At 37.4% G+C, this 27,009-nt stretch overlaps 1 protein-coding gene across 1 annotated transcript in view; it reads left to right on the forward strand.

The window, feature by feature from the left end:
• The window catches only part of ppp2r5a (protein phosphatase 2, regulatory subunit B', alpha isoform), a 63,544-nt gene extending 45,163 nt beyond the window's left edge, over window positions 1-18,381 (forward strand). The window contains exons 8-13 of the mRNA XM_056480806.1: window positions 1,541-1,594; window positions 9,593-9,643; window positions 9,804-9,923; window positions 15,656-15,783; window positions 15,961-16,062; window positions 16,138-18,381. Coding sequence (XP_056336781.1) covers window positions 1,541-1,594; window positions 9,593-9,643; window positions 9,804-9,923; window positions 15,656-15,783; window positions 15,961-16,062; window positions 16,138-16,273 — 591 coding nt within the window. The 3' untranslated portion in view covers window positions 16,274-18,381. The remainder of the gene's footprint in view (window positions 1-1,540; window positions 1,595-9,592; window positions 9,644-9,803; window positions 9,924-15,655; window positions 15,784-15,960; window positions 16,063-16,137) is intronic.
• Window positions 18,382-27,009: the final 8,628 nt, after the last annotated feature.

Genomic DNA, 27,009 nt, shown 5'->3' on the forward strand with positions numbered 1-27,009 from the left:
TTTTACTGATGATCATCAGGAAAAGTCCAAAGAAAACTTAATTTCTGGCTTTTAAATGAATTATAATGTGTGTCTGCATGAAGGAAGCAAAAACCAGCCATTAACATAATGAAAGGGTAGTCAATTTGAACAATACACAAGGGTTAAGGACATGCCAACAGAGAATAACAGGTGGCTATAATTTTATTTGATTTTTTTGAATACAAAATTGCATACAAGTCAATAAAATGTGAGAACAACGCCTGAATGACTGTCCCGTGGTGAGGAATGAGATGGAATGCATGACGCATTTAGTGCAAAAACATAGAATTCACCTCAAACGTGTCTTTATCGCTTGAACCCAGCTGTGCTGACCAATCAGAAAGGAGAAAATAGTTTGCACGCTAACATCATGAGGCAAAGACTCCACTTGTAGTGGCCGCTAGTGTTGTCACAATAAAATTCGATACGATACCTAAATTAAATAACATGATACCAATACTAAATTGATACTACGTCATTAAAAACAAAACATAAAAAAGTCACTGAATGTGTTTTTATTTATTAATAAACACCTTGTCAATATTGTGCAACCCAGCTGTGTTGGCCAATCAGAAAGAGAAAACAGCACACGTTAACATCATGAGGCAAAAACTCCCGTTTTAATGGCCACAGAATGCAATGGTTACTAACCCTCGTTCCCTGAGGAGGAGGGGGGGTGGCGGAAATGCTATGTGGAAAACTTCCACTATAGGGATTTTGTCAGAATCCAACCATCTGAAAGAGTAATAAAACGGGCCAATGAAATGCCAATGAGTTGGCGGCGTAAGCTTGCACAGCTGGCATCAATTACAATCAGTTGTTGTATAAAAACGCCGCTCGTGCCATGCCGAGGCATCCTTTTCTAGCTGAGAGAGCTTTTTACGACTAACAGCTAAGGGGCAATCGTTGTGGCAAAGGAACATAGCATTTCCGTTCCCCCCTCAGGAAACAATGGTTACTTTAGTAACCATTGCATTCCCCTTCAGGAGGGGAACTTCAATACTATGTGGAAAACTTCCACTATGGGAAAATCTATGGAAAACGCCACAACGATTGAACCTTACCATGTCTCTGGTGAGAGGTTATGTCATGTTAAAGCATGAGCGCACCTGCAGGACCACAGGCGCAGTCCTCTAACGTGTCTCCTAGCCCTTACTTACTCCACTTACATGAGAAGTTTTATAGGTTTAGATATATTTTTCAGGGAGTCGTAAAAATACACCTAGTTAAGTTGTAGGAATTTAAAATATGACAGTACTAGCTGACGCCGCCAACTCATTGGCATTTCATTGGCCCGTTTTATTACTCTTTCAGATGATTGGATTATGACAAAATACCCATAGTGGTAGTTTTCCACATAGCATTGAAGTACCCCTCCCAATGGGGAACTATTTAGATTTAATAAACACCCAGTTAATATTGTGCATGTTCATTATCATGATTTACTGAATTATTGAATATTGGCATATTGATTTAGCCTGCAATGTTGACACTGACTGCTGCTTTTCTTGTGTTTCAGCTGGCCTACTGTGTGGTTCAGTTCTTAGAAAAGGACCCGACACTCACTGAAGTGGTACTGCTTACCTTCAACCTCTACACACACACACACACACACACACACACACACACACACACACACACACACCAGTTCCGTTTATTAGAGACACAGCTCACTTTATTTTGAAGCTACACTCTGGAAATAAAAATATATTGTGGCAACTATTTTTATTATCTATATATAGTTATTAATTTTTTTTAATTGGAGACCATAGTCAAGGTAATATTTATTGCCTGATTAAGGAAAATAACATTTTAGATATAAGAATTGTTGCACAACAACATTCACAAAAAAGACAACATATACAACAACAGCCATTCTAATCCTAAAGCAGACTAAAATAACTTAAATCATTCGGTGTACTGCTGTGCGGTTGTCTGAAAATAACAGCACACCATAGAATGTTCATCGGCCAATCAGAACCAAGCATTCAACAGTTACGTAGCAAAAGGTAGTCAACATTCGAAGTGGATCAAAAAGGTTTTTCAAAATTGTCCCAAGACATTAAGGGGTTAAATGTGTTTGGTGAAAAATACACACTGTGAAAACCCCTTCTTGTCTTAGACAACTTTGATTAACTTTTAATTCATCACCAGATTCAATCTTTCTCTGATGGGCACATGCTAGAATCACACCAAACACATGAGTAAATTACATACAAAGTGAATGCAAGTGCAGAGGCGAATTATTGCCACATGATGCAAATGATGCAGAATGTGCGACGCATTGTCCGTGTTTGCTGTGAACATAGCTCCACATTCATTTAGCTTTTTTTTTACTGTATTTCTACAGTCGCATTGTTATTCGTTTTTATTTGACATTTAGATTTTTTTTAAACTGCGATAGTATACACTTACCCTTTACAGATGAAATTTACCAGCATTTGGCTGGTTTGCAGGTGTTGATGTCAAGCCCTGATTATGGCCAGGGATCATACGGTCCTGGAAAATCTGAAAAAGTCAATTTTGACAAGGCATTTTCCAGATTTTGGAAAAACAAATAAACCCAAAATGTTTGGAAAAAGTCATGGAAATTTGTTCAAATATCTGTGTACATGAATATCCGCTTGTTAGGTTGTGACTTATGGAATACTGTTTCCGGGTCCAAGCCGCTACTCATTTTAATTGAGAAAATATTAGGGTTAGGGTTAGTTTAAATATTAGTTTATGGTCACTTTTCAGTCCTATCACACATTAAAGTAAATTTGATATAAAATCATAGTGTACACAACAGTCTCCGCACTTGCTACATCACAGATACCAATATTTTAACAATTTATAAAAAATGTATCATTTTCTGGTCATCTGATATTATGCATGGATATATATATATATATATTGCGATCGCGATTTTCGAAAGTATTACAGCGATTTGTAAATGTTTATAATTACCATTTGATGAGCCTCCCCATACAGTTTGATAAAGTGCTTGGACCCCGAAAGCTGCTTCGCGTGACGTCACACTTTTTTTGATGACAATTGCGCTGTTCGTCCCTTCACATGACGTTCTCTGCATGGTGTAAAAAGCAACTCACAGTTTCAGCTTTGCCTCTCTTTCTTTCAATCTCCTCCACCTTAATTCAATAAAAATTGTCAGTGTCGTGCGCAGAAACAATATTTCTGTGAGATTTTGCTCCATATTGACATGATCGCATCACGCAGTTGCAGCAGATTTGTTGGTTGCACATCCATGATGTGAATCTCCCGTTCCACCACATCCCAAAGGTGCTCTATTGGATTGAGTCCTAATGACTGTGGAGGCCGTTTGAGTACAGTGAACTCATTGTCATGTTCAAGAAACCAGTCTGAGATTATTCACGCTTTATGACATGGCACGTTATCCTGCCGGAAGTAGCCATCAGAAGATGGGTACACTGTGGTTATAAAGGGATGGACATGATCAGCAACAATACTCAGTTAGGCTGTGGTGTTGACACAATGCCCAATTGGTACTAATGAGCCCAAAGTGTGCCAAGAAAATATCCCCCACACCATTACAACACCACCAGCAGCCTGAACCGTTGATACAAGGCAGGATGGATCCATGCTTTTACGTTGTTGATGCCAAATTCTGACTCTACCATCTGAATGTCGCAGCAGAAATTGAGATTCATCAGATCAGGCAACATTTTTCCAATCTTCTAATGTCCAATTTTGGTGAGCCTGTGTCATTTGTAGCCTTAATTTCCTGTTCTTAGCTGACAGGAGTGGCACTCGGTGTGTTCTTCTGCTGCTGTAGCCCATCCGCCCATCCGACATGTTGTGCGTTCAGAGATGCTGTTCTGCATACCTCGGTTGTAATGAGTGGTTATTTGAGTTACTGTTGCTTTTCTATCAGCTGGAACCAGTCTGGCCATTCTCCTCTGACCTCTGGCATCAACAAGGCATTAGCGACCCACAGAACTGCCACTCACTGGATATTTTCTCTTTTTTGGACCATTCTCTGTAAACCCTAGAGATGGCTGTGCGTGAAACTCCCAGTAGATCAGCAGTTTCTGAAATACTCAGACCAGCCCGTCTGGCACCAACAACAATGTCACATTCAATGTCACTTAAATCACCTTTCTTCCCCATTCTGAAGCTCGGTTTGAACTGCAGCAGATTGTCTTGATCATGTCTACATGCCTAAATGTATTGAGTTGCTGCCATGTGATTGGATGATTAGAAATTTGCGTTAACGAGCAGTTGGTCGGGTGTACCTAATAAAGTGGCCGGAGAGTAGATTGTCACATATTTTACATATACGTTGTACATAGACATTACATGAAACGTTAAGTCATGAATGTTTACCGGAAAATTTTGGAAAAGTCATGGAAAGTAGTAGTAAAAATGTTTATGAACACTGTATAGCAGATATTTTACCAGTGAGAGTATAATTCATAGAGCATACTGCTAATTTAATAGTCCTCTGGGATGACCTGAAGCGAAGTGTCTTTTCATAATGATGTTCAGGTCCCTCAGATAGCAGGTTTTGAACATGTGAGATGTCAGCAGGTATGAGGATGGCAAGGGCCTGCTGGAGATTTTGGTGTGGGGTCTGGATTTCGTAGCCATTGTGTCCATCTGTGTGTTCATTCGGGGTGATTTCTTTGAGGTTGAACAGTCATGCGTGTGCTTGTGAGCTGCAAGGGAAGTTCATAAGAGCAGATCAGTTTCCAACCAGTGTTAGCCTGTAAGTCAAAATTAAGTCCAGATTCTGCACAGCATTAATCCTCGAGCTAGAGAGAGATGGCGTTGAATGCAGAGCTGGAAATGATGTGGCACAATGAGTGATATTTCTCGGTTTGGAAGAGTGAACAGCAGCAGGGGAAATGGCACAGCTGGAGTCAGCGAGACGTCTGTGCGATACAGCAACTAACCAACACAGCTACAGCAAAAAAATAACAAACAACAACAAAAAATAGATACAGTTTTAGATTTATAGTGTTTATAGAATTTTAGATTTGTCAAGGATCAAAAATTTTTTGTCATATTTGCTATACTAAATGAAATTCTGCTTAGGGCCCCCTGAATGTAAGGGCTGACCTTGTAAAAGCATAGTATTTTTGGTGCTACATGAAAATCAAATTCCCCTCATAATATTTTTATTATTATTATTATTAAATTTTAATAATACAAATAAATTTTTATTAATAATAATGTATTTTCATTTGCCTTTACTTATCCCCGTTCTTCTTTATTGTTGATTTTTTTAATCAACGATCTTAATAATAGAATAATTCAAAAATAATAATAGTTAAATAATAAAAAAGTATTTTATATATAATCGAATTATATATAATTTATATATATTATATATAATTGAAGATAAGAATAAAATAATAATAGTAAAACATTGAAATGCATTACCAAATTTATTGTTGCTCTTATTTAAAAAATAATACATAATGATACTAATAATAATCATATTTATACAGTGCTCAGCATATATAAGTACACCCCTCACAAATCTTTTTTTTGAAATTAATGTTGTCTAAAGGATGATTTACAATAATATATTTGTGCATATACATTAGATTACTCAGTACTGAAGCCAAATGTCACAGTCACCAAGTTGAGTGCCCATCAGAAACACCAGAGTGCAGTCTAAACATCACATCTGCCACTGAACTGGACTACATATTCCATCATGCTCTTCAAAACACACCAGTTCCAGATCCCCACTGATTAAACACACAGCTGAATCTCATGAGGACTGATTACCAGGACTGTGTATACACCTCACTTTCAAATAGTGGTGGGCAAAGCGAGCTTTCATGAAACACTGAAACAGTCAACGCAAGTGTGTCGAAGCTTTGAAACGTTTCGAAACCCTACTCTACACCTAGTGGTCAATTTTTATGTATTGCACTGGAACAGCTTCAGCAAAGAACAGTTGAGCAAATTTAGGTATTAAACCCCACTTTGTAGAATTGAATCTTCAAGTGATTTAGTGAAGTGCTTAGGGTTCCTGACTACCATACAAGGATCGTGGGTTCGAATCCAGGCTGGTACAGCTATTTTGAAATGCTTTAATATCAGTTTGAAATGCTTTATTCTTGTATCGTTTTGTTTCAACATTGGTCTGACATCCGAATAAACACTTTGTGAATAAATATGTCTTGTTTTGGTCATAAAACAGGGTTGTTGCTAGATCAGAGATGATTGTGGCCAGAAGTTAACAGGAATTATTTATATTATTCATAAAATTTTCCATTGTATTTTATTAACGTCTATCCAAAACCTAAACCCAACCATCACAGTACTGTAAAAATATTAATTATTGTTTACAGTGTTAGAAAAATGTTGCTAAATTGATGGCGTGTCAGCAGCTGCATCCTATCTAGACTACACGATAAAACAGTAACGTGATTAAAATACATAAAATCATGATTTCGGAGTATTTGTACAAGTCGGGATTCGAACGCAAAAGTTATTTGAAGCATAGTAACAGCGTGCACAGACACTAGGCCATATGAGACAGAAGTTTAAGTGACTCTGTCATTCAAATGCAGATTCGCCAGGTCTCGAAACGCTTCTGAAATGCCTGATGATTTGAATCGCTATAGTCACGTGACCAGGTGTTTCGAAACACTTTAGTCACGTGACCTGGGTGTTTCGGATCATGCTTCGATGCAGTGTTTCGAAACAATTGTGCTTCGGGATCTCGACACTGTGTCGAAACGTCAGTTTCACGTCAGCCATCCCTACTTTCAAACACCTTTGCTTAGTCTTGTTTCACTGCAGTGTACAATTCCTAGCATTTGTTTGTCTGCTTTTTTATAGAGCACATTTAAAAACAACAGATGTTGACCAAAGTGCTTTACAAAACAACCTATAAATCTATACTTGTACATAAATATAAGCAAAATATGTATAACAGATTAAAATTAATTACAATCAAAACAAGAGACAGAAGACAAAGACAGATATGTAAAAATGTTTTCTGGCTGTGGCAGAAAAAGCCCTGTCACCTTTTGATTTTGATTTCCTTGTTCCTATTCTTGCCTTTTGAGTTTTTTGATTCCTGGCCTGTGTTTTGTTGGATTTTTTAGTGTTTTCTGCCTGCCCTGACCTTTGCGTGTTTTTTGGATTTCGTTTGTGGATTACTCCTTTTTGCTACTGTTTTGCTCCTGATGTTGACCTGTCTGTATGACCATTCTTCAAAGAAAGCTGAGCTTGAAACTTTTACCTCAGTGTACAAGTCCCGCATTACACCAAATCTGGAGCTAATCTAACAAAAAGACTTAAGATAGCTGTCCATTATCTTACTATTTTTTTACTATTTATGTTCGGTAACTAAAATATTATTGTAATGAATATCTGTTAAATAAATCGGTTTTGTTTAAAAGCTCCCAAATATATTACCTATATTCACATAGGAATGGACAGAAATGTTCATTTTCTAAATGGGGTGTACTCTGTTATGCTGAGCACTGAATATTATTATAAATTGAATTTTTTTTGTTAAATTTCAATGTAAAAAAAAAAATATTTTAATAAAATTATAATATACACTCACCGGCCACTTTAATAGGTACTCCTTACTAGTACAGGATTGAACCCATTTTGCCTTCAGAACTTCCTTAATCCCTTGTGGCATAGATTCAACAAGGTACTAGAAATATTCCTGAGATTTTGCTTCATATTGACATGATGTCACATCCCCGGGTCGTTCCTGCTCACCCAATCATCGTTTCCCTTCACAAACCACCTCCATCCAGCCCCGTGAACTCTCACCAGCCTTCTAATGACTTGCACCTGTTCCCCATCACCAAAGAACACTATAAAGACCCACCTTCTCCTCTCAGTCATCGGCCGGTATTGAAGTCGGATGGCTGTCCTCATCTTCACTCCTTCGTCTTCTCCCTTTCTTCCATGGATGTTCCTTATGAGACTTCGAGTCTGATCAAGGGAAGTGATTATTCTTATCTGATGTTTACTAGAAGATCTGCTATCACTCTGATGAACTTTGTGCTTGTATACTCATCGACGGATGATCATTACATGCTTTTTAATCCTTCTCATTGATCTAGAGGAATGCTTACACTTGTGTAGTGTTTACCAGAAGATCAGCTATCTACTAGATGAACTGTGTGTCTGAATACTCACCTGCTATGTCTCCTACGAGTGAACTACAAGTGAGATCGATAACATCTGATGTTGACACTTACATTGCAGTTACAGAAGATTGCTACAGCATTAGTATCAACCCTCTGAATTCCTACTGTGATTTGTAACTTTGTTTTGAATAAAACTGTGAAAAGATAACCATCTCTGTCTTCCTTGTCTACCAGCATGGCACATGAAAGCATCATGCAGTTACTGCAGATTTGTCAGCTGCACATCCATGATGTGAATCTCTACATTCCACCGCATCTAAAGGTGCTCTATTGGATTGAGATCCGATGACTGTGGAAGCCATTTGAGTACAGTGAACCCATTGTCATGTTCAAGAAACCAGTCTGAGATGATTGGCGCTTTTATGACATGGCGCGTCATCCTGCTGGAAGTAGCCATCAGAAGATGGGTACACTGTGGTCATAAAGGGATGGACATGGTCAGCAATACCCAGTTAGGCTGTGGCGCTGACACAATGCTTAATTTGGTACTAATGGGCCCAAAGCGTGCAAAGAAAATATCCCCAACACCATTACACCACCACCACCAGCCTGAACCATTGATGCAGGACAGGATGGATCAATGCTTTCACGTTGTTTACGACAAATTCTGACCCTACCATCTGAATGTCTCAGCAGAAATTGAAACTCATCAGACAAGGCAATTTTTCCAATCTTCTATTGTCCAATTTTGGTGAGCCTGTGCGATTTGTAGCCTCAATTTCCTGTTCTTAGCTGACCCGGTGTGGTCTTTTGCTGCTGTAGCCTATCCGCCTCAAGGTTGGACGTGTTGTGCATTCAGAGATGCTTTTTTCTCATACCTCAGTTGTATCGAGTGCTTATTTGAGTGGCACCCGGTGTGTTCTTCTGCTGCTGTAGCCCATCCGACATGTTGTGCGTTCAGAGATGCTGTTCTGCATACCTCGGTTGTAATGAGTGGTTATTTGAGTTACTGTTGCTTTTCTATCAGCTGGAACCAGTCTGGCCATTCTCCTCTGACCTCTTAAAATCAACAAGGCATTAGCGCCCACAGAACTGCCGCTCACTGGATATTTTCTCTTTTTCAGACCATTCTCTGTAAACCCTAGAGATGGCTGTGCGTGAAAATCCCAGTAAATCAGCAGTTTCTGAAATACTCAGACCAGCCTGTCTGGCACCAACAACCATGCCACACTCAAAGTCGCTTAAATCACCTTTCTTCCCCTTTCTGATGCTCAGTTTGAACTGCAGCAGATCGTCTTGACCATGTCTACATGCCTAAATGCACTGAGTTGCTGCCATGTGATTGGTTGATTAGAAATTTGTGTTAACAAGCAGTTGAACAGGTGTATCTAATAAAATGGACGGTGAGTCTATATCTATTCTAAATTCACCAGTCTTTCTGAGTTGATCAGTTCTTTTCTTGCTCCTTTCAGGTGGTTCGTGGCCTTCTCAAAATCTGGCCCAAGACTTGCAGTCAAAAAGAGGTAGGCTTCAATCTCAGCTCTTATTCTTCAGTCATTACAGGCAGTAATCAATGTATTATAAGTGTAAAAACAATACCTCTTCTCTCTCTTCTCCATTTTCTCATGTTATGTGTGCAGAATGAAGTGTCTGACGATTTATTTATTTCTCTGATCTCTTTAGGTCATGTTTCTAGGGGAAATTGAAGAGATCCTGGACGTTATTGAACCCACACAGTTCAAGAAGATTCAGGAGCCTTTATTTAAGCAAATCGCTAAATGTGTAGCCAGCCCTCATTTTCAGGTACTGTGTAAAACCGAAGTATACTTTAAATGCACATACACACACAGCCGGTACTCTATTTGACTGTGTATACAAAACACAGACACTCAACTTTCACAGTAGAAGATTCAATATAGTCTGCGCTTTCTCTCTTTTAAAAGTTATGCACAATAAATCTGTTTTATAGCATTTTTTATTACTGTGGGAACATTCAATCCCCACACCCAAGCATTTATAAATATGGGTGTCTGTTGCTTTTGCCATTTCCTTTAGCATAATGTCGGTCTTGTGACAATTCACTAACTATCCCTTCCTCAATAATGTTTGAAAATAGAATGTGTGCCAAATCATAGTATGTTGAAATGAATGGTTATTATTTTGAGTTACACTATATTAAGTTATTAAGTTTATTTATTATATATTTATTTATTTTATATTAAGTTAATATGTCACTATTTCTGGGAGAAATTCATGCTTACTAATATTTCCAACAATATATTGCACATACACATACATTGGATGTGAATTTGATTAGAACTACAAATGCAGGTAAAAAGACCTAACGAACTACAAACATGGTGGACGTGCGAGATTGACAGTTAGGTGGAGAGTTGGTAAAGATATTTGAATGGTTGTTAATTAAAGGCTAACCAACTGTGAAATATTCCAATCACACATTAAATTTTATCTGCAACAACAACGTGAACTTCTATAACGACATATTTAGTCATTAACTTCTGAATGCATAATTGTGCAAACACCTGTTAAGATTCTTCACAAAAAAGTACATCATTTTAGGACTTAATTTAATACTTAAGCCTCATTCCCACTACGAACGACTCGTAGAGTCAAATCGACCATCCATTTTAATGGAGAGTGAAGGACTTCCGGCGACTTCCATCTACATGAGCAAAAGCAATCGTTGATGACCTGGTAGGCGTGTTGAGTGTCAGTGCAAAGTTGAGAATCCTTTATCTTTATGCAAATGAAGAGCAACTTTCTTGGGAGCACAATTAGAGCTCACATGATCCTCTCTCAGCTTGCTCAGAGGCCGATTGTATTCATGCTGTAGACCTACACAGACCTGCATTTGCAGCAAGCCGCCAGCCAGAGCAACAAGCAGCTACAAAGTCACTGCTAGTGTGAATGAGGCGTTAAAGCATAATGAGGTGAATTGGGATGCAGCAACAGGTTTTTTTACTTGCATTAAATGCTGTGACATTTTTGAAAATAAAACAAAACAAAAAAAAGGTCTGAAACAAGAAATTTCAATATCATCACTGTAACTAATTTACATTGATCCATAAAACATTTGCATAATCTCAGCCTCTTGTTTTAGAATGAACAAATCTTATTAATTGGAAGATTTTAAACATACAGTGCATTCGAAAAGTATTCTTACAAAAATGCGCTTCACTTTTTCCACTTTTTTAAAATGTTACAGCCTTAATCCAAATTGGAATAAATTAATTTATTTCCTCATAATTCTACACAAAATACCCCATAATGAATTTTTTTGGAAATTGTTGAAAATGTATCAAAAATAAAAAACCTGAAAAATCACATGTACATAAATATTCCCAGCCTTTGCCGTGAAGCTCTAAATTGAACTCGGGTAAATTCTGTTTCCACTGATCATTTTTGAAACAGAACAGACAAAACATTCTTTCAGCAGCTTAATTGGAGATCACCTGTGGTAAATTCAGTTGATTGGACATGATTTGAACAGGCATACACCTGTCTAGGGTGTCTAAGGTCCCAGGGTTCACAGTGCATGTCAAAGCACAAAACAGGCATGAAGACAAAGGAATTGTCTGTAGACCTCCGAGACTACATTAGATAGATTACATAGATTGTTTCAAGGCACAAGGCACTGGAAGGTTACAGAAACATTTCTGCTGCTCTGAAAGTTCCAATGAGCACAGTGGACTCCATCATCCGTAAGTGGAAGATGTTTGGAAACACCAGGACTCTTCCTAGAGCTGGCCGGCCATCTAAGCTAAGTGATCGGGGGAGAAAGGCCTTAGTCAGGAAGGTAATCAATAACCCAATGGTCACTCTGTCTGAGCTTCAGGATTCTTCTGTAGAGTGAGGAGAACCTTACAGAAGGACAACCATCTGTGCAGCAATCCACCAATCAGGCCTGTGTGGTAGAGTGGCCAGACGGAAGCTACTCCCTGCCTGGAATTTGCCAAAAGGCATCTGAAGGACTCTCAGACCATAAGAAACAAAATTCTCTGGTCTGATGAGACTAAAATTGAACTCTTTGGAGTGAATGCCAGGCGTTACGTTTGGAGAAAACCAGGCACCGCTCATCACCAGGCTAATACCATCCCTATAGTGAAGCATGGTGGTGGCAGCATTATGCTGTGGGGATGTTTTTCAGCAGCAGGAACTGGAAGACTAGTCAGGATAGAGGGAAAGATGAATGCAGCAATTTACAGAGACATCCTGAATGCAAACCTGCATCAGAGTGCCCTTGACCTCAAACTGGGGTGACAGTTCCCAAAGCACACCACCAAAATATCAATGGAATGACTTTACAACAACTCGGTGAATGTCCTTGAGTGGTCCAGCCAGAGCCCAGACCTAAATCCTATTGAACATCTCTTGAGAGATCTGAAAATGGCTATACACCGTAACCTCCCATCCAACCAGATAGAGCTTGAGAGGTACTGCAAAGAGAATTGGGCAAACATTCTCAAAGACAGGTGTGCCAAGCTTGTGGCATCATATTCAAAAAGACTTGAGGCTGTAATTGCTGCCAAAAGTGCATCAACAAAGTATTGAGCAAAGGCTGTGAATACTTATGTACATGTGATTTTTCAAGTTTTTGTTTTTAATAGATTTGCGACAATTTCAAAAAATCTTTTTTCACATTGTCATTATAGGATATTGTGTGTAGAATTTTGAGGAAATAAATGAATTCAATCCATTTTGGAATAAGGCTGTAACATAAAAAAGTGAAGCGCTATCAATACTTTACGGATGCACTGTATATTGTTTTATTTTTTTCAAATATTCTCTGACCTTGAAGGCATGTAACTCGCTGCTCCCTCCTTTAATAACAAACAGTCGGCGAATCCTGCGCTACAGGGTAGGTTATTGAATCAATCTTCAGAAAAATGACAGGAACAAACAGCACACGATTGGCTCTACTGTGGTGTGGTTGTGAAAATGAACTTCAACCTTTTATTCCTTACAACCCGGCATCTGTCAGTAATAGTAATCTTCGCATCATGATCAATCCCATGATTCCTTGCACTCTGCCAGTGTCTTAAGGGAAAGAAGCGTTCACATTTTACCGGATACGGCAGTTCATGTTTGGTGATGTCCCGTATCGACGTCGACGCAAGTAGGCAAAAGATCCGAACAAAGAGACTCTTTAAATGGGTTATCAACAATTAATCGATCATCGAGTAATAGTTAGCATCCCTAATAGCAAGTGACTTACCATAGATATTTACATTAGATGTCGTCTATGCTATTGTTGTCTATTGGAAGGAACGCATCAATAGAACCGCCATTTTAGTACAGTGTAGTGCTCCTTTAAAATGAGTGTGGGACCAAGGTGCAGTGGAGGACTGGCCATCCAGAGCCCGAGATATATACACATATATCTATACATCTATGAACTGGAGTTTTCCCGGTGGTCAGTATGCAAATATTGTTTTAAATTACCAAAATTATAATTTTACATTACTTTTCTACATCGATAGACAATCCAGCATAAGTCCAGCATCTTCACATTGGCTTTAGACTTGGCTAGTGCAGTTGAATGACATTTGTCCTGGGAGCACTGTACCAATGTGGTGGCACTATTGGCGCATGCTCAAGGTCTGTATGCGATATCTAGTGTATGTATCTATGATGACTTGCATGGAACACACAGTTCAGTCTAAAGCTGTTCAGTCTTCAAAAGATAAAAAGCACTGGGATTTGATTTCATCATATGAGGATAAATCCAACTGGACAAACACATCTTTCAGCTCTGCAGCCATCTACCTCGTAAATTAGCTTTTTTTTTACTTGAAAAGCTCAATAGTTTTACTCGATCGAATAGCAGGTAGTAGAGCTCTGCAGCCATCTACTGGTAAATATGTTTTACTTGTAAAACATAAAAATATAACACTAAGCTATATCAAATCATCCATATTATCTAATGCAGTTTAGAAATGTGGGATGTTCACTTTGCATAAAAAGCTGTTTTTGTGTAAAAAGCTATTAATTTTGTAAAAATGTATTCATATACTGTAAATTTTCCAATAACTACAATGAATAATGTACAAGGTTAAATATAAGGATAGTGGAAATGTTATATTTTAAAGGATACTAATAAACATCTTTATTTTTTTTGATGAATTTTGATGAAAGTAGGCTTGACTAGAGCATAATTTGATGAAAAAAAAAATGGTGTATGATCATAGACTGTAAAAGATATGGATGTAGCATCAGTGACGTCACCCTGTCACCCATAAGCTCCAAGTATAAAAAAAAAAAAGAAAAAGAAAAAGCTCCAAGTAGGCGTGGCCATCTGTCGCCATTTTGTCATCGCACCAACAGGGGGTGACCAAACAAGGGCAAAGAGGCGGAGCTACAGGTACCTCCAAGCATTTTGCTTAGACAGGCATTTCTTTGAGGGAAATGCTTAATACTTTATTACCTGCGACTCTTTTGTGTTCTGACCACTTGTGCTTAATTGCACACTATATCAGAAAAGTGTTTAGTCTTTTAAAAACACTGTTGTAATACATTGAGCAACTTGAAACACTTCAAATATAGTCTGTGTTAGTAAATGCAAGGCTATTGATGAAATCCAGACATATCACTGTATGACTACGTTTCAGATGACTGCTCTAGAGCCTACAGCTAATCAATCTGTCAGATTCTGGAGTGCATTCAAGTAAAAAAAAATATGTAACTGATAAATGATCTTAAATAAAACAAATAAATTTATAGAGATATAAGTATATAATTTCACTCACCTGAGAAATGGAGGCCACATGAATGGTTTGTGAGCACAATTAAATGCACACAGCATGCCATATCATCTGATAATTGTAAGAAATAATTCCAAAAAGCGACTGACTGTGTAAAGCCACATAAAACAAAAATACGATGTATACAGACTTAATATTACTTAATGTAAATGAAACGGATGAGTTATTAAACATTCACCCCCCTCACAGTTGTCATGGAAGGTAATAATAGCTAAATGAACCACAATCGTTCTTTGTACCAGGCTGTAAACACCTTTTTTTTCTGCTGTAAAGTTGGCCATTTTAACATTGGGGCCAATAGAAATTTGCTCTATTATGGAGCCAGGACTAGTGGAATTTCAATTAATTGTAGTTTCAGTTTCTTTTGTATTTGTTTCACGAGGGAGAGCGGGAGGTTGCCGCTTGTGTATGATTGTAATTGGGTTTATGGTTACGCTTTACTTTAAGGTGTCTTTGTTACAGAGTGACTATTCATTTAACCACTGAGTAATATTAATTACATGTACCTACTGTATGTTTAAAGTTAGAATGCAGGTTAGGTTTAGGGTTAGTACCATTGTAAATATGCCTAATTACTATGGTAAGTACTTGGAACATGCATATCCAGGATAACTTAAAATAAAGGGTTACCATTTTACTTTCACGTCCTCTATCACATACTTAGCTTTTCGCTAATTAAAGCCATTGATTTGTTTGTTGAAGTATTGATTTCTTTAAGTATTGATTTGAACTGGTTCCCTTTGATATTTGCAGGTAGCAGAGCGATCGCTGTACTACTGGAACAATGAGTATATTTTGAGTCTAATCGAGGAGAATAATGCCAAAATCTTTCCCATCATGTTCGGAAACTTGTATCGGATCGCCAAAGAGCACTGGAACCCGTAGGTTTTAGTCTTTTTGTTTTTGTATATGAAATAAAATGTAAATGTGATTTACTCCTGCGATTTCAGATTTTTTTAGATGTTTTGCTGAATAATATTTTGTACATTTTTATTGATAGTAGTATTTTTTTTGGTCTCAGTATAAATAATCAAGTTCTTACCTCTCCAATGTCTCAGGACGATTGTGGCGCTGGTGTATAATGTGTTAAAAACCATGATGGAGATGAACAGTAAACTGTTTGATGAGCTGACAACCTCATACAAGTCTGACAGACAGCGGTAAGATCATAAACTCCATCTTTACAGTTACATTCAGACAACACTGTTCATGATACCCATCACTTCTTTCCTCAGAGAGAAGAAGAAAGAGCAGGAGCGTGAGGAACTGTGGAGGAAATTGGATGAACTGAGAATGAAAGAGGCGTCGATGATCCAGAACAACAGACACGACATCCAGTTTACCTACAACAACAACCACCATTCAGAATGACAGAAACAAAGTCCAGTTCACCTACAATAACAACCACCATCAAGAACAACAGATACAATTTCCAGATCACCCCCACCACCACCACCAACAACCACCATCAAGAACAACAGATACAATGTCCAGTTCACCACCACCACCACCAACAACAACAACCACCTTCAAGAACAACAGATACAATGTCCAGTTCACCTACAACAACAACAACAACAACAACAACCACCATTCAGAATGACAGAAACAAAGTCCAGTTCACCTACAATATCAACCACCATCAAGAACAACAGATACAATGTCCAGTTCACCTACAACAACAACCACCATTCAGAATGACAGAAACAAAGTTCAGTTCACCCACAATAACAACCACCATCAAGAACAACACGCATGATGTGTAGTTCACCACCAACAATAACCACCATCCAGAACAAGACACATCATCCAGTTCACCAACAACAACCACCATCCAGAACAATCGATATTATGTCCAGTTCACCTACAACAACCATCATCCTGAACAACAGACACAACACCCAGTTCACCTACTACAACAACAACAAAAACAACAACCACCCGACTGATTGACAGACACAATGTCCAGTTCACCAACAACCACCATCCAGAACAACATATATTATGACCAGTTCACCTACAACAACAACCACCATCCTGAACAACAGACACAATGCCCAGTTCACTTACTACAACAACAAAAAAACAACTACCCGACTGACTGACAAACACAGTGTCCAGTTCACCTACAGCTACAACAATCACCATCAGTTCACCTACAACAACTACCACAATCCAGAACAACAGGGCCAACGTTAAGTTCACCTACAGCAACAACAACCACCATCAGTTCACCTACAACAACTACCACCATCCAGAACCACAAAGCCAATGTTAAGTTCACCAACAGCAACAACCACCACCATCCAGAACAACAGACATAATGTCCAGTTCATCTACAGCAACAACAACAACAACAACAACCATCCAGAACAACAAACATGACATACAGTTCACCTACTACAACAACAACTATAACCAACATTCGGAATGACAGACACAATTACCAGTTCATCTAATAAAACAATAACCAGCATCCTGAACAACAGACACAATTTTCAGTTCACCAACAACAACCATCATTCAGAACAACATACATGACATCCAGTTCACTGACAACAAGAACAAGAACTACCATACAGAATGACAGACACAATCTTCAGTTTACCTACAACAACCACCATCCTGAGCAACACAAATGATGTCCAGTTCACCACCTACAACATCATCAAAAACAGCTGACACAACGCCCAGTTCACCTACTACTACAACAACAAAACAACTACCCTTCTGACTGACAGACACAATGTCAAGTTTACCTACAAGCACCATCCAGGTCAACAGACAAACATCTGGTTCAACTGTTACAACAACAACCACCATTCTGAATTGACACAATGTCCAGTTCACCAACAACAACCACCATCCAGAACAACAGACACAACGTCCAGTTCACCAACAACAACCACCATCCAGAACAACAGACACAACGTCCAGTTCACCAACAGCAACCACCATCCAGAACAACAGACACAATGTCCAGTTCACCAACAACAACCACCATTCAAAACAACAGACACAACGTCCAGTTCACCAACAACAGCCATCACCATCCAGAACAACAAACATGACATCCAGTTAATTTACTACAACAACAACAACAACAAAAGCAACAACCCTCATACTGAATGACATACAAAATGTTCATTTTATCTAAAAAAACAACAACAACCAGCATCCTGAACAACAGACACAATCTTCAGTTCACCAACAACAACCATCATCCAGAACAACAGACATGACATTCAGTTCACTTACAACAAAAACAAGAACCACCATTCAGAATGACAGAGACAACGTCCAGTTCACCTACTACAACAAAAACAGCATTCACCATTCTGATTGACAGACACAACATCCACTTTACCTACAACAACCATCCACATCAACAGACACAACATCCAAATTGACCTACAACAACAAAAACAACAACCACCATTCTGATTGACAGACACAACGTCTACTTTACCTACAACAACCATTCAGATCAACAGACACAACATACTATAGGGTATTTGCCGAGCTAGTGTTTTTCCCATACTGATAAACTTCCGGTGACCTGTTATTGTGAGTTTTTTTCCATTTTATACGGTTCCCTTTACAGCATCGATGTTGTAATGTAATTCAAAAACAATCAGTTAAACAGACTTTGGCATTCATTTAGTTGCTCAAGTGTAAAACGAGTCAAAAAAACGTTTACTCGCATGCACCTGTCAGAATCGGCAGGCTAGCGCAGAAGCTCCATTGAATATACTGGGGTAAAATAAATGCTCATATTATAAAGACACGGCGGGGAAAATGTAATTTAATACAGTGCTTCTTGCACAATCTGAGACCCACTTTATATCGGATATCACTCAGCCAGTGGAGATTGCTGATTTTTAAAGAAAACAGACCTTAAACACGCCGATTTTGCATTGGCATACTCTTCTCCTTAAACGATTAACCCAGGTTACTGGCAGAATAAAAGTCCTTTTAGCATGATTCGGCATATACCCTATTGACCACTAAAACAACAAAAACAACAACCCCCATTCTGATTGACAGACATATGGCCACTTTACCTACAACAAAAACAACAACCACCATTCTGATTGACAGACACAAAATACACTTTACTTACAACAAAAACAGCAACCACCATTCTGATTGACAGACAAAAAATACACTTTACTTACAACAAAAACAACAACCACCATTCTGATTGACAGACACAAAATACACTTTACTTACAACAAAAACAACAACCACCATTCTGATTGACAGACACAAAATACACTTTACTTACAACAAAAACAACAACCACCATTCTGATTGACAGACAAAAAATACACTTTACTTACAACAAAAACAACAACCACCATTCTGATTGACAGACACAAAATACACTTTACTTACAACAAAAACAACAACCACCATTCTGATTGACAGACATAGGGCCACTTTACCTACAACAAACACAACAACCACCATTCTGATTGACAGACACAAAATACACTTTACTTACAACAAAAACAACAACCACCATTCTGATTGACAGCCATAGGGCCACTTTACCTACAACAAAAACAACAACCACCATTCTGATTGACAGACATAGGGCCACTTTACCTACAACAAAAACAACAACCACCATTCTGATTGACAGACATAGGGCCACTTTACCTACAACAAAAACAACAACCACCATTCTGATTGACAGACACAAAAAACACTTTACTTACAACAAAAACAACCACCACCATTCTGAATGACAGACAAAAAGTCTAGTTCCCCTACTAAAACAACCAGCATCCAGAACAACAGACACAACATCCAATTCACCAACTACTGCAACAACAACAACAACCAGCATCCAGAACAGTATGATATCCAGTTCGCCTACAACAAAAACAACAATCACCACCACCATTCGGAATTACAGATACACCATCCAGTTCACCTACAGCAACTGATTTTGAACTATATTAATAATGTAAAACGGAATACGGAAGCATGAAACATTTCTTCACACTATATTGATCAAAACAATATAGAGATTTTTTTTGTCTGTACATTTGGCAAAAAAATTGCAGATGTGACTAAACATTTAACTTTTAAATTGGTGTGATTTTTTTTTTTTTTTTGTTAATTCATTTCGCTAAGAATAACTAAATTAATAATCAAAATAGGGATTAAATAATCAAAATTTATAATACAATTCACTGCATTATTATTATATATATACATACACTTGAGCAGCAATGATATACAGACGATATACAGCCATATTGCACTTCTACTTGTGTGATATTGTGTTTATACAACAGTTTGATGGCATAATCATGTATATGAAAAGAAAATCAAACGTAAAGAGTCTAAAAATCCTTTTGTAAGAGGAACTACTTTCTTCCACCATTCATAAACTTCTGCAGCTGACGTTAGAACAGCAGAAACCATTACTAATTCACCAACATCACTTAAGAGCTAGTATTTGAATGATTCTCTAGCGTAATGTCTAAAGTAATGACAAAACGGGAGATTTTGCTTACAATTTAAGATTATAAAGCTGAACGGCATGAAAAGCCATCAGTCTACAGAGATTTCCCAGTATTTCTCTGTTGCATTTCACAAAAAATCTCACAACAGCCAGAGCAAAGCAAACACTACCAGATTCCTACAGTATAAATACAGCACTACAACATCCAAAAGGGAGAGGTCAACTTAGAATGTCACTTTCCTGTTCTGTAATGATTTGTTCAGCTTTAGTTTGAAACGTACACTAAAAAAATGCTGTTCTCCCCTAAGGATTTATGCGGTCTCTGTCGCCATCTTGTGGCGAAATGTCAACCGTCTATGCTCTGCTCAGTATGACAGGCTGATGGCCGCCAACGCTCTGAATCTCAGAAATTATGAATATTTAAAATAGGCACTATCCTTATAAATAAACTGCATAGTTGCAATCTAAACAACTATGCCTAAAAAAAGCCTCAAAACTACATTATGTTGTCCAACAGCTGCAGTATTTGTCAAACTGTAGTTTTCTGCTTGCCACTCGTGTGGGCGGAGTAATACACAAGAGTGAAGAGGCTGTAAGAGTGCTGATATTACTTTAATATCTCACGGCTATCACGGGAACCAGACAGAACTGTTGTGTGTATATATATACTTTAAAAAATATATATATATTCTAGTAAAGACATTTAAAGTTTTTACTATAAAATGAGACAAAATATTGAAAAACCCCTATTCTCTCTCGCAAACATTGCACACAAATTATTATTCAGACTAATTTGATTACATTCTTTTAAAACTACATAAAAAATGTAAATAATTTGCTCAAACCCATACCAAATAAAACCGGCAAGTTCATTAATTTCAAGTGATTTCTTAATTTTTCTCCATAGCTTTAAATAGAGGAGTTCGGTGGAGGAGGATAAGTATTTAACACGTCATTTTTCTGGGAAAAATGTTCTGAAGGAGCTGTTGACATGGAATTAAACCCAAACAATACAAACATAAAAATAAAGCAAAACAAAACTTAAAAATTAGTGATGTGTATAACAATGGAATGACACAGGGAGAAAGTACTGAACTACTGAAATGTATTTAATACTTTATAGAGAAGGCCTTTTTTGGTGCTGGCAGATTAAAGACGCAGAATGAAATCACATGCATTCCTTAATAGGGATTTTTTCACAGACTTCAACAGAGTGTAAAAATCTTGAGGGTTCTGTGGGTCTCCTAAATCAAACCTGATTTGTATTTTCTATTGGATTCGAGTCAGGTGATTGGTTGGGTCATTCTAAAGCTTGATTTTCTTTCTCTGAAAGCATTTGAAAGTTTCCTTACCTGTGTTTTGGATCATTGTCTTGCTGAAATGTCCACCCTGGTCTCATCTTCATCGTCCTGATAGTGTAGAAGTTAGACTGAAGCAGTGAATATTAATTTACAATTAGAGGCAGAGACTTGCTGAAAACCTATTGAGACATTTCAGCTGCAGTCTGGGCTTACACTGCCTTTCTACACCTCCCTATCTTCATGTGTTCAGTACTTTTTCCCTTCGTCATTTCAATTTATCACACATAGCTTAATTTGTAAACTAATTAATATTGTTTTCTTTGCATATATGGATTTCTTTGGTTGTTACCAACATGTGGTGGAAATTTCAAGTCAACAGCACCTTTAAAAATATGTTTTCTTAGAAAAATGGCGAATTTTTTAATACTTACATTCCCTGCTGTACATTTAATAGATTCAAATACAAAAACAAATTCCAAACACAACACTATGAATCGTGAGTTTGAAATGTTTGTGACTGGAGTTGAATATATTTTTGACGCCACATGAAGCATCAGTTTTGTTCCCTAGAAGAGACTAAATTTAGCCTTAGAACAGTGCACTGCAAACAGTGAAACTCCTGCTATTTAAAGAAGCACAAATGTAGTGAACCTGGTCAGACAACCCCGACCAAGAAGATCTGCACTAAAACGTCAGTTTATCGTTTTGTTTTGTTCATAATACCAGCCTTTGCGTTATAAATGTTTTATTTGAAATATTGATTTCTGTATAATCATTTGGGTCCACAGGCTATGCATTTTTTCAGGTTGGGATTTAAAGAAATAGGTTTAACTCAGGGATAACTAACACTCCCCGTATATAATGAGAATGATGACAGAGAGTTTTTATTTTGTTGCTGTTTATTATTTGCAAGAATAATTCATATTATGTTTAAAGTACCCATAGATAAAGGATGATACTATAATGAGACTCGCTGACATTCCTTTCAACATGCAATTTTTCATTTTGCTTTAACCAAAAATGGTCTCATTGCTATGCAGTTCAGTTCACGTTATATAAATATATATTTTTTTTTCTTTTTTTTTTGTGAGAATGTGTAAAATAACCTTGTTGTAATGTGCTATCCTGCATTAAAATGTCAAGCTGATGTTTGTGTTTTCCTTGTCAGGTTTGTATGTGTGAAATAATAATACCGCTACTTCATTACATGCGCTGTAATTGTCTTATACTGTCACTAAAGTCACTCAACAGAAACAGAAGTGGTGATCAATATTTAACCCCTGATAAGGCAGGGAATAAGCTGGAAAGTGAGATTTATATACTAGTTTCACATACATTCTTACAGTTCCATTTACTTGCCGATTTCCAAAGATCTAATTCCTTTTATTAAACGTTTACCATATTTTACCCATATCCTACTGAAGAACAAAATGGTAGTAACATTGTAAGCATGTTAAATAAACATTAAAAAAACAATACACAAATAAAAAGCCATCAGTCTTTCGATTTTTTTGGAGACCCCTTGGGTGATTGTTATATTAAAGACACAGCAATAACATCAGATGCAGGGCAATGATTTTGTAGCACCAGGTTAAAATTTCTGACACCTTTACAGCACTCACAAGTTTGGGGGTCATGGGCTGAAAAGTTTGGGAATCCCGGGTCTACAGAACACACCATTGTTATAGCCCACAATGACTTTACCATAACATTTAACATAACCTAGTTAATAAGAATAATAATTCCTCACATTTATATAGTGCTTTTCTGGACCCTGAAAAGTGCTTTACCAGACCCATTGAAAACGACGGCCATTTTTTATTTTTTTAAAATGATTATGTTTTTAAAAACGTGCAAAATTATCTGTCAAATAGAACTTACTATATAAGTTAAGAATTAATATTTTACTGGAGGGCCGATAATAACGATATATGTGAAGTAAAATGAGCAAGGTCTGAAGTTGATTTATGTTTGTGCTGGATGTTTTAATGATCTTCTAAGTATTGTCATGGCGGATGATGAAGAGACGAGCCGCTTTAATCATTGGGCCTTTGAAATAAAGGTCATTTACCAGCAAGAGATTAATTTATCCTTATATAACATATTAAATGTCACCTTGTGATGATGATGAGCACTTCACTTGTATATGTAATCGTATAGATTCAACAAAAATAACTCATTAATTTTCCTTCGGCTTAGTCCCATTTATCAGGGCTCGCCACAGTGGAATGAACCGCCTACTATTACAGCATATGTTTTACGCAGTGTTGGGGAATTCATTGTGTCTTGATGAATTTCTGATGAATGTATTACTCTCATTTATATGTTTATTTGAGTGATTTCAGTATTATTGTAATTATTAGATTACAGTATTATAATTATTATTTATTGTATTAGTACCCATACCTGTGGCATTATTATCAGGTATGTGTGCTTGAGTAAATAAAAAAGTCACCCTGTGTAAATGCAGTCAGAGATGAGAAGAGAAATTAGAAGAGCAGCATTAATGTCACAATGAGAGTAGATTTAGGGAAGCAAGACCATAAGGACACCTGCGTTCTGTTCTGTAACTCATGATCATACACATCTGCTTAGTTGTAATGACTTTTAAAAATATGAGTACCTATGAACTGTAGCTGAACTTACAGTTGACAGCTCAGTGGATTGTGAACAAAATATATTGTTGAGCATTGTTTTTGGCTGAGTCATCACATTTAAAACAGGAAGGAAAGACCTTAAATGTACATGGGTAAGACCCCTGAAAGACCCTGAGATTCTATTGGTGGTGGACACCTGAGAGATTTGAGATCCTATTAGTGGAAAAGCTAAAAGATGTGTGTAATGTGTAAATTTGGGTGGAGTATTAAGACAAAGAAGTGTATTTAAACTACACTCTAAAAAACGTTGGGTTATTTATTTAACCCAATGGTTGAGTAAAAAATATTTGGTGCTTTGTTGGGTTATTTTAAAACTTTTATTGGGTTATTTATTTAATAACTCAACCAGTTGGGTTACAATTTTTGAATCCTGCATAACAGCTCTGTTTTAATCCCAATTTGTAGCATTTCACCTTTGATATGAGGATCTTATTTTGAGTTTAATTATTGTGTTTTTTACTGTTTGATATAAAGACAGCCTTGCAGATCCCGCTTTGGAGATGGTGCTTCAACAACTTAGCCAGCTATCATTTCTCCACTGCCATACAGAATGTGCAGCAAAGAAGGTTCGGCCCTCATACCAGGAGGCAAAACAAGAATTTGTTGATTTGCGACGTCTAGGTGCATTATTTATGACAATAAATGTTAGACATTATTTAATTCATGTGTGAATACTTGTATTTCATTCAGTACTTAGAGGAGGAGGAGCAACAGAGACAGAACCCTCTTGTCCTGCTGCTGGGGGATGAACTAAACTGCTCTCAGGCGTTTGTTATTGTGAAAGGAGTGGCACTGAATTCAGGGATTTAAATAAAGCTTTGCCAATGTATTAAAAGCTGTGTATTTTTTATTTACATATAAAGATTACGACTATTATAATAATAATAATAATTTATTATTATATAGTGGTTAAGCCACTTTTTGTCAAAATAACCCAACAAATTAGTTATTTTTATAACCCAAATTGTTGGGTTAACCTTATCAACCCAATGGATTGGGTTAAAAATAACCAAACAGAAGGTCGGTGCCAAATTGACCCATCTATGGGTTACCTGTTGGGTTATTATTAACCCAACTGTTTTAAGTGTGTATGTGCTAGTCTATACTCAGGAGACACGTCTCTGTTGTCACTGATGCTGTAACAATGAACTGCTTTGCCTAAAGACTTCGTCATTTTTTCGAAGACTTTGACTTAAAAACTTTGAAAATATTTTGCTGACCAGAATCCTTTTTCCACAACAGCAGCGGATGCCCTTCCAACTAAAACACTCATACGGTCTTGCAGTCTCACACACACTAATACACTACAGCCAATTTTATTTACCCAATTCACGCTAACATGGGGAGAACATGCAAACTTCACAAATGTTAGGGAAGCAGACGGACAAACAAGGTGAGAAAATGATGAATGATGTTTATTTTAACAGCGGAGCACAAAAGGATTACTATGGGGAAGTGAATTATGTTCGGCTGAGCTGACACTTCTTCTTTGGGACAGGATGGATGACAGACACTGAGGAAGACCGAATGCACACACCAGATGACTTGCGGGGAAGACAGACTGAGGACACACACAACTCTGACAGGACACCGGGAACGCTGGACAGACTGGAAGGAAACAGAGATCAGGTAAGTACAAGAGACGAGTTAAGTAGAGAATACCAGGAGGTACTATCTATGAGTCTGCTTCGTTGGAACGAGCCCGGACACTGAGTGATGTGAGGTGTGTGCTTTTGTAGTGAGTTGGAGTTATTGGGTGCAGCTGTGCGGGATTAGAACTCGTTGATGGTGCTCGTTGCGTGATGCTGGTGGAAGAGCCTGGCCAATCCGTGACAACAAAGAGATGCCAACTGGCCCAGCTAGGACTCGAACAGGCGACCTTCTTGCTGTGAGGCGACAGTAATCAGCCACCGTGGTGCCGCCAAAAATGACTTAATTCAAACAATTTCAACTTCAGAAGATCTTCCAGATTTTACATACATTTGCAACAGCAGTCAGATGATGGAATTCAGTTTCTGAGAAGAAAAACTGATCAATAAACATGAGAATGTTTTTTTGTTATAATTTGAATGTAAAATGGGCTGCATTTACTTCAGTATCCAAAAATCCTGCAACTACTGTTCAATTTCAATAGATTTTTAAGTGTAATTTATTCATGGAATTTTCTGCAATATTAATAAATCTAATTAATCAATCCAATATCAGCAAAATTCAAGTAGAATTTAATTTAGATATTTCGACTAATTAAGTTAAAGGGATAGTTTCCTGTAGTTGAGTTACTAATGATAATTGGCTCACTTTTTACACACACTCAAGTGGTTCCATACCTTTATGAGTTTGTGTCACCTGTAATCTGTAACTGTTAACTTCCAAAGTATAGGAAAAACAAATGCTACACTGCAAAAATTGCTTTTCTTACTTAGATTTTTTGTCTTCTTTCTAGTCCAAATATCTAAAAATTCTTGTATCAAGAAGCATTTTCTAGGCAAGAAAAACATAATGTTTTGTTTTCAGAAATCATATGCCAAAATTAGGTGAGCTTTTTCTTAAAACAAGCTAAATAATCTGCCAATGGGGTTAACAAAATAATCTTCTTTTACCTTTTGACATAAGATTATTTTGCGTACCCCATTGGCAATTTTTTTAGCTTGTTTTAAGGACATTTTTAGA

The sequence above is a fragment of the Danio aesculapii genome, chromosome 20, assembly GCF_903798145.1.
Source record: "Danio aesculapii chromosome 20, fDanAes4.1, whole genome shotgun sequence".
Classification (NCBI taxonomy): domain Eukaryota; kingdom Metazoa; phylum Chordata; class Actinopteri; order Cypriniformes; family Danionidae; genus Danio; species Danio aesculapii.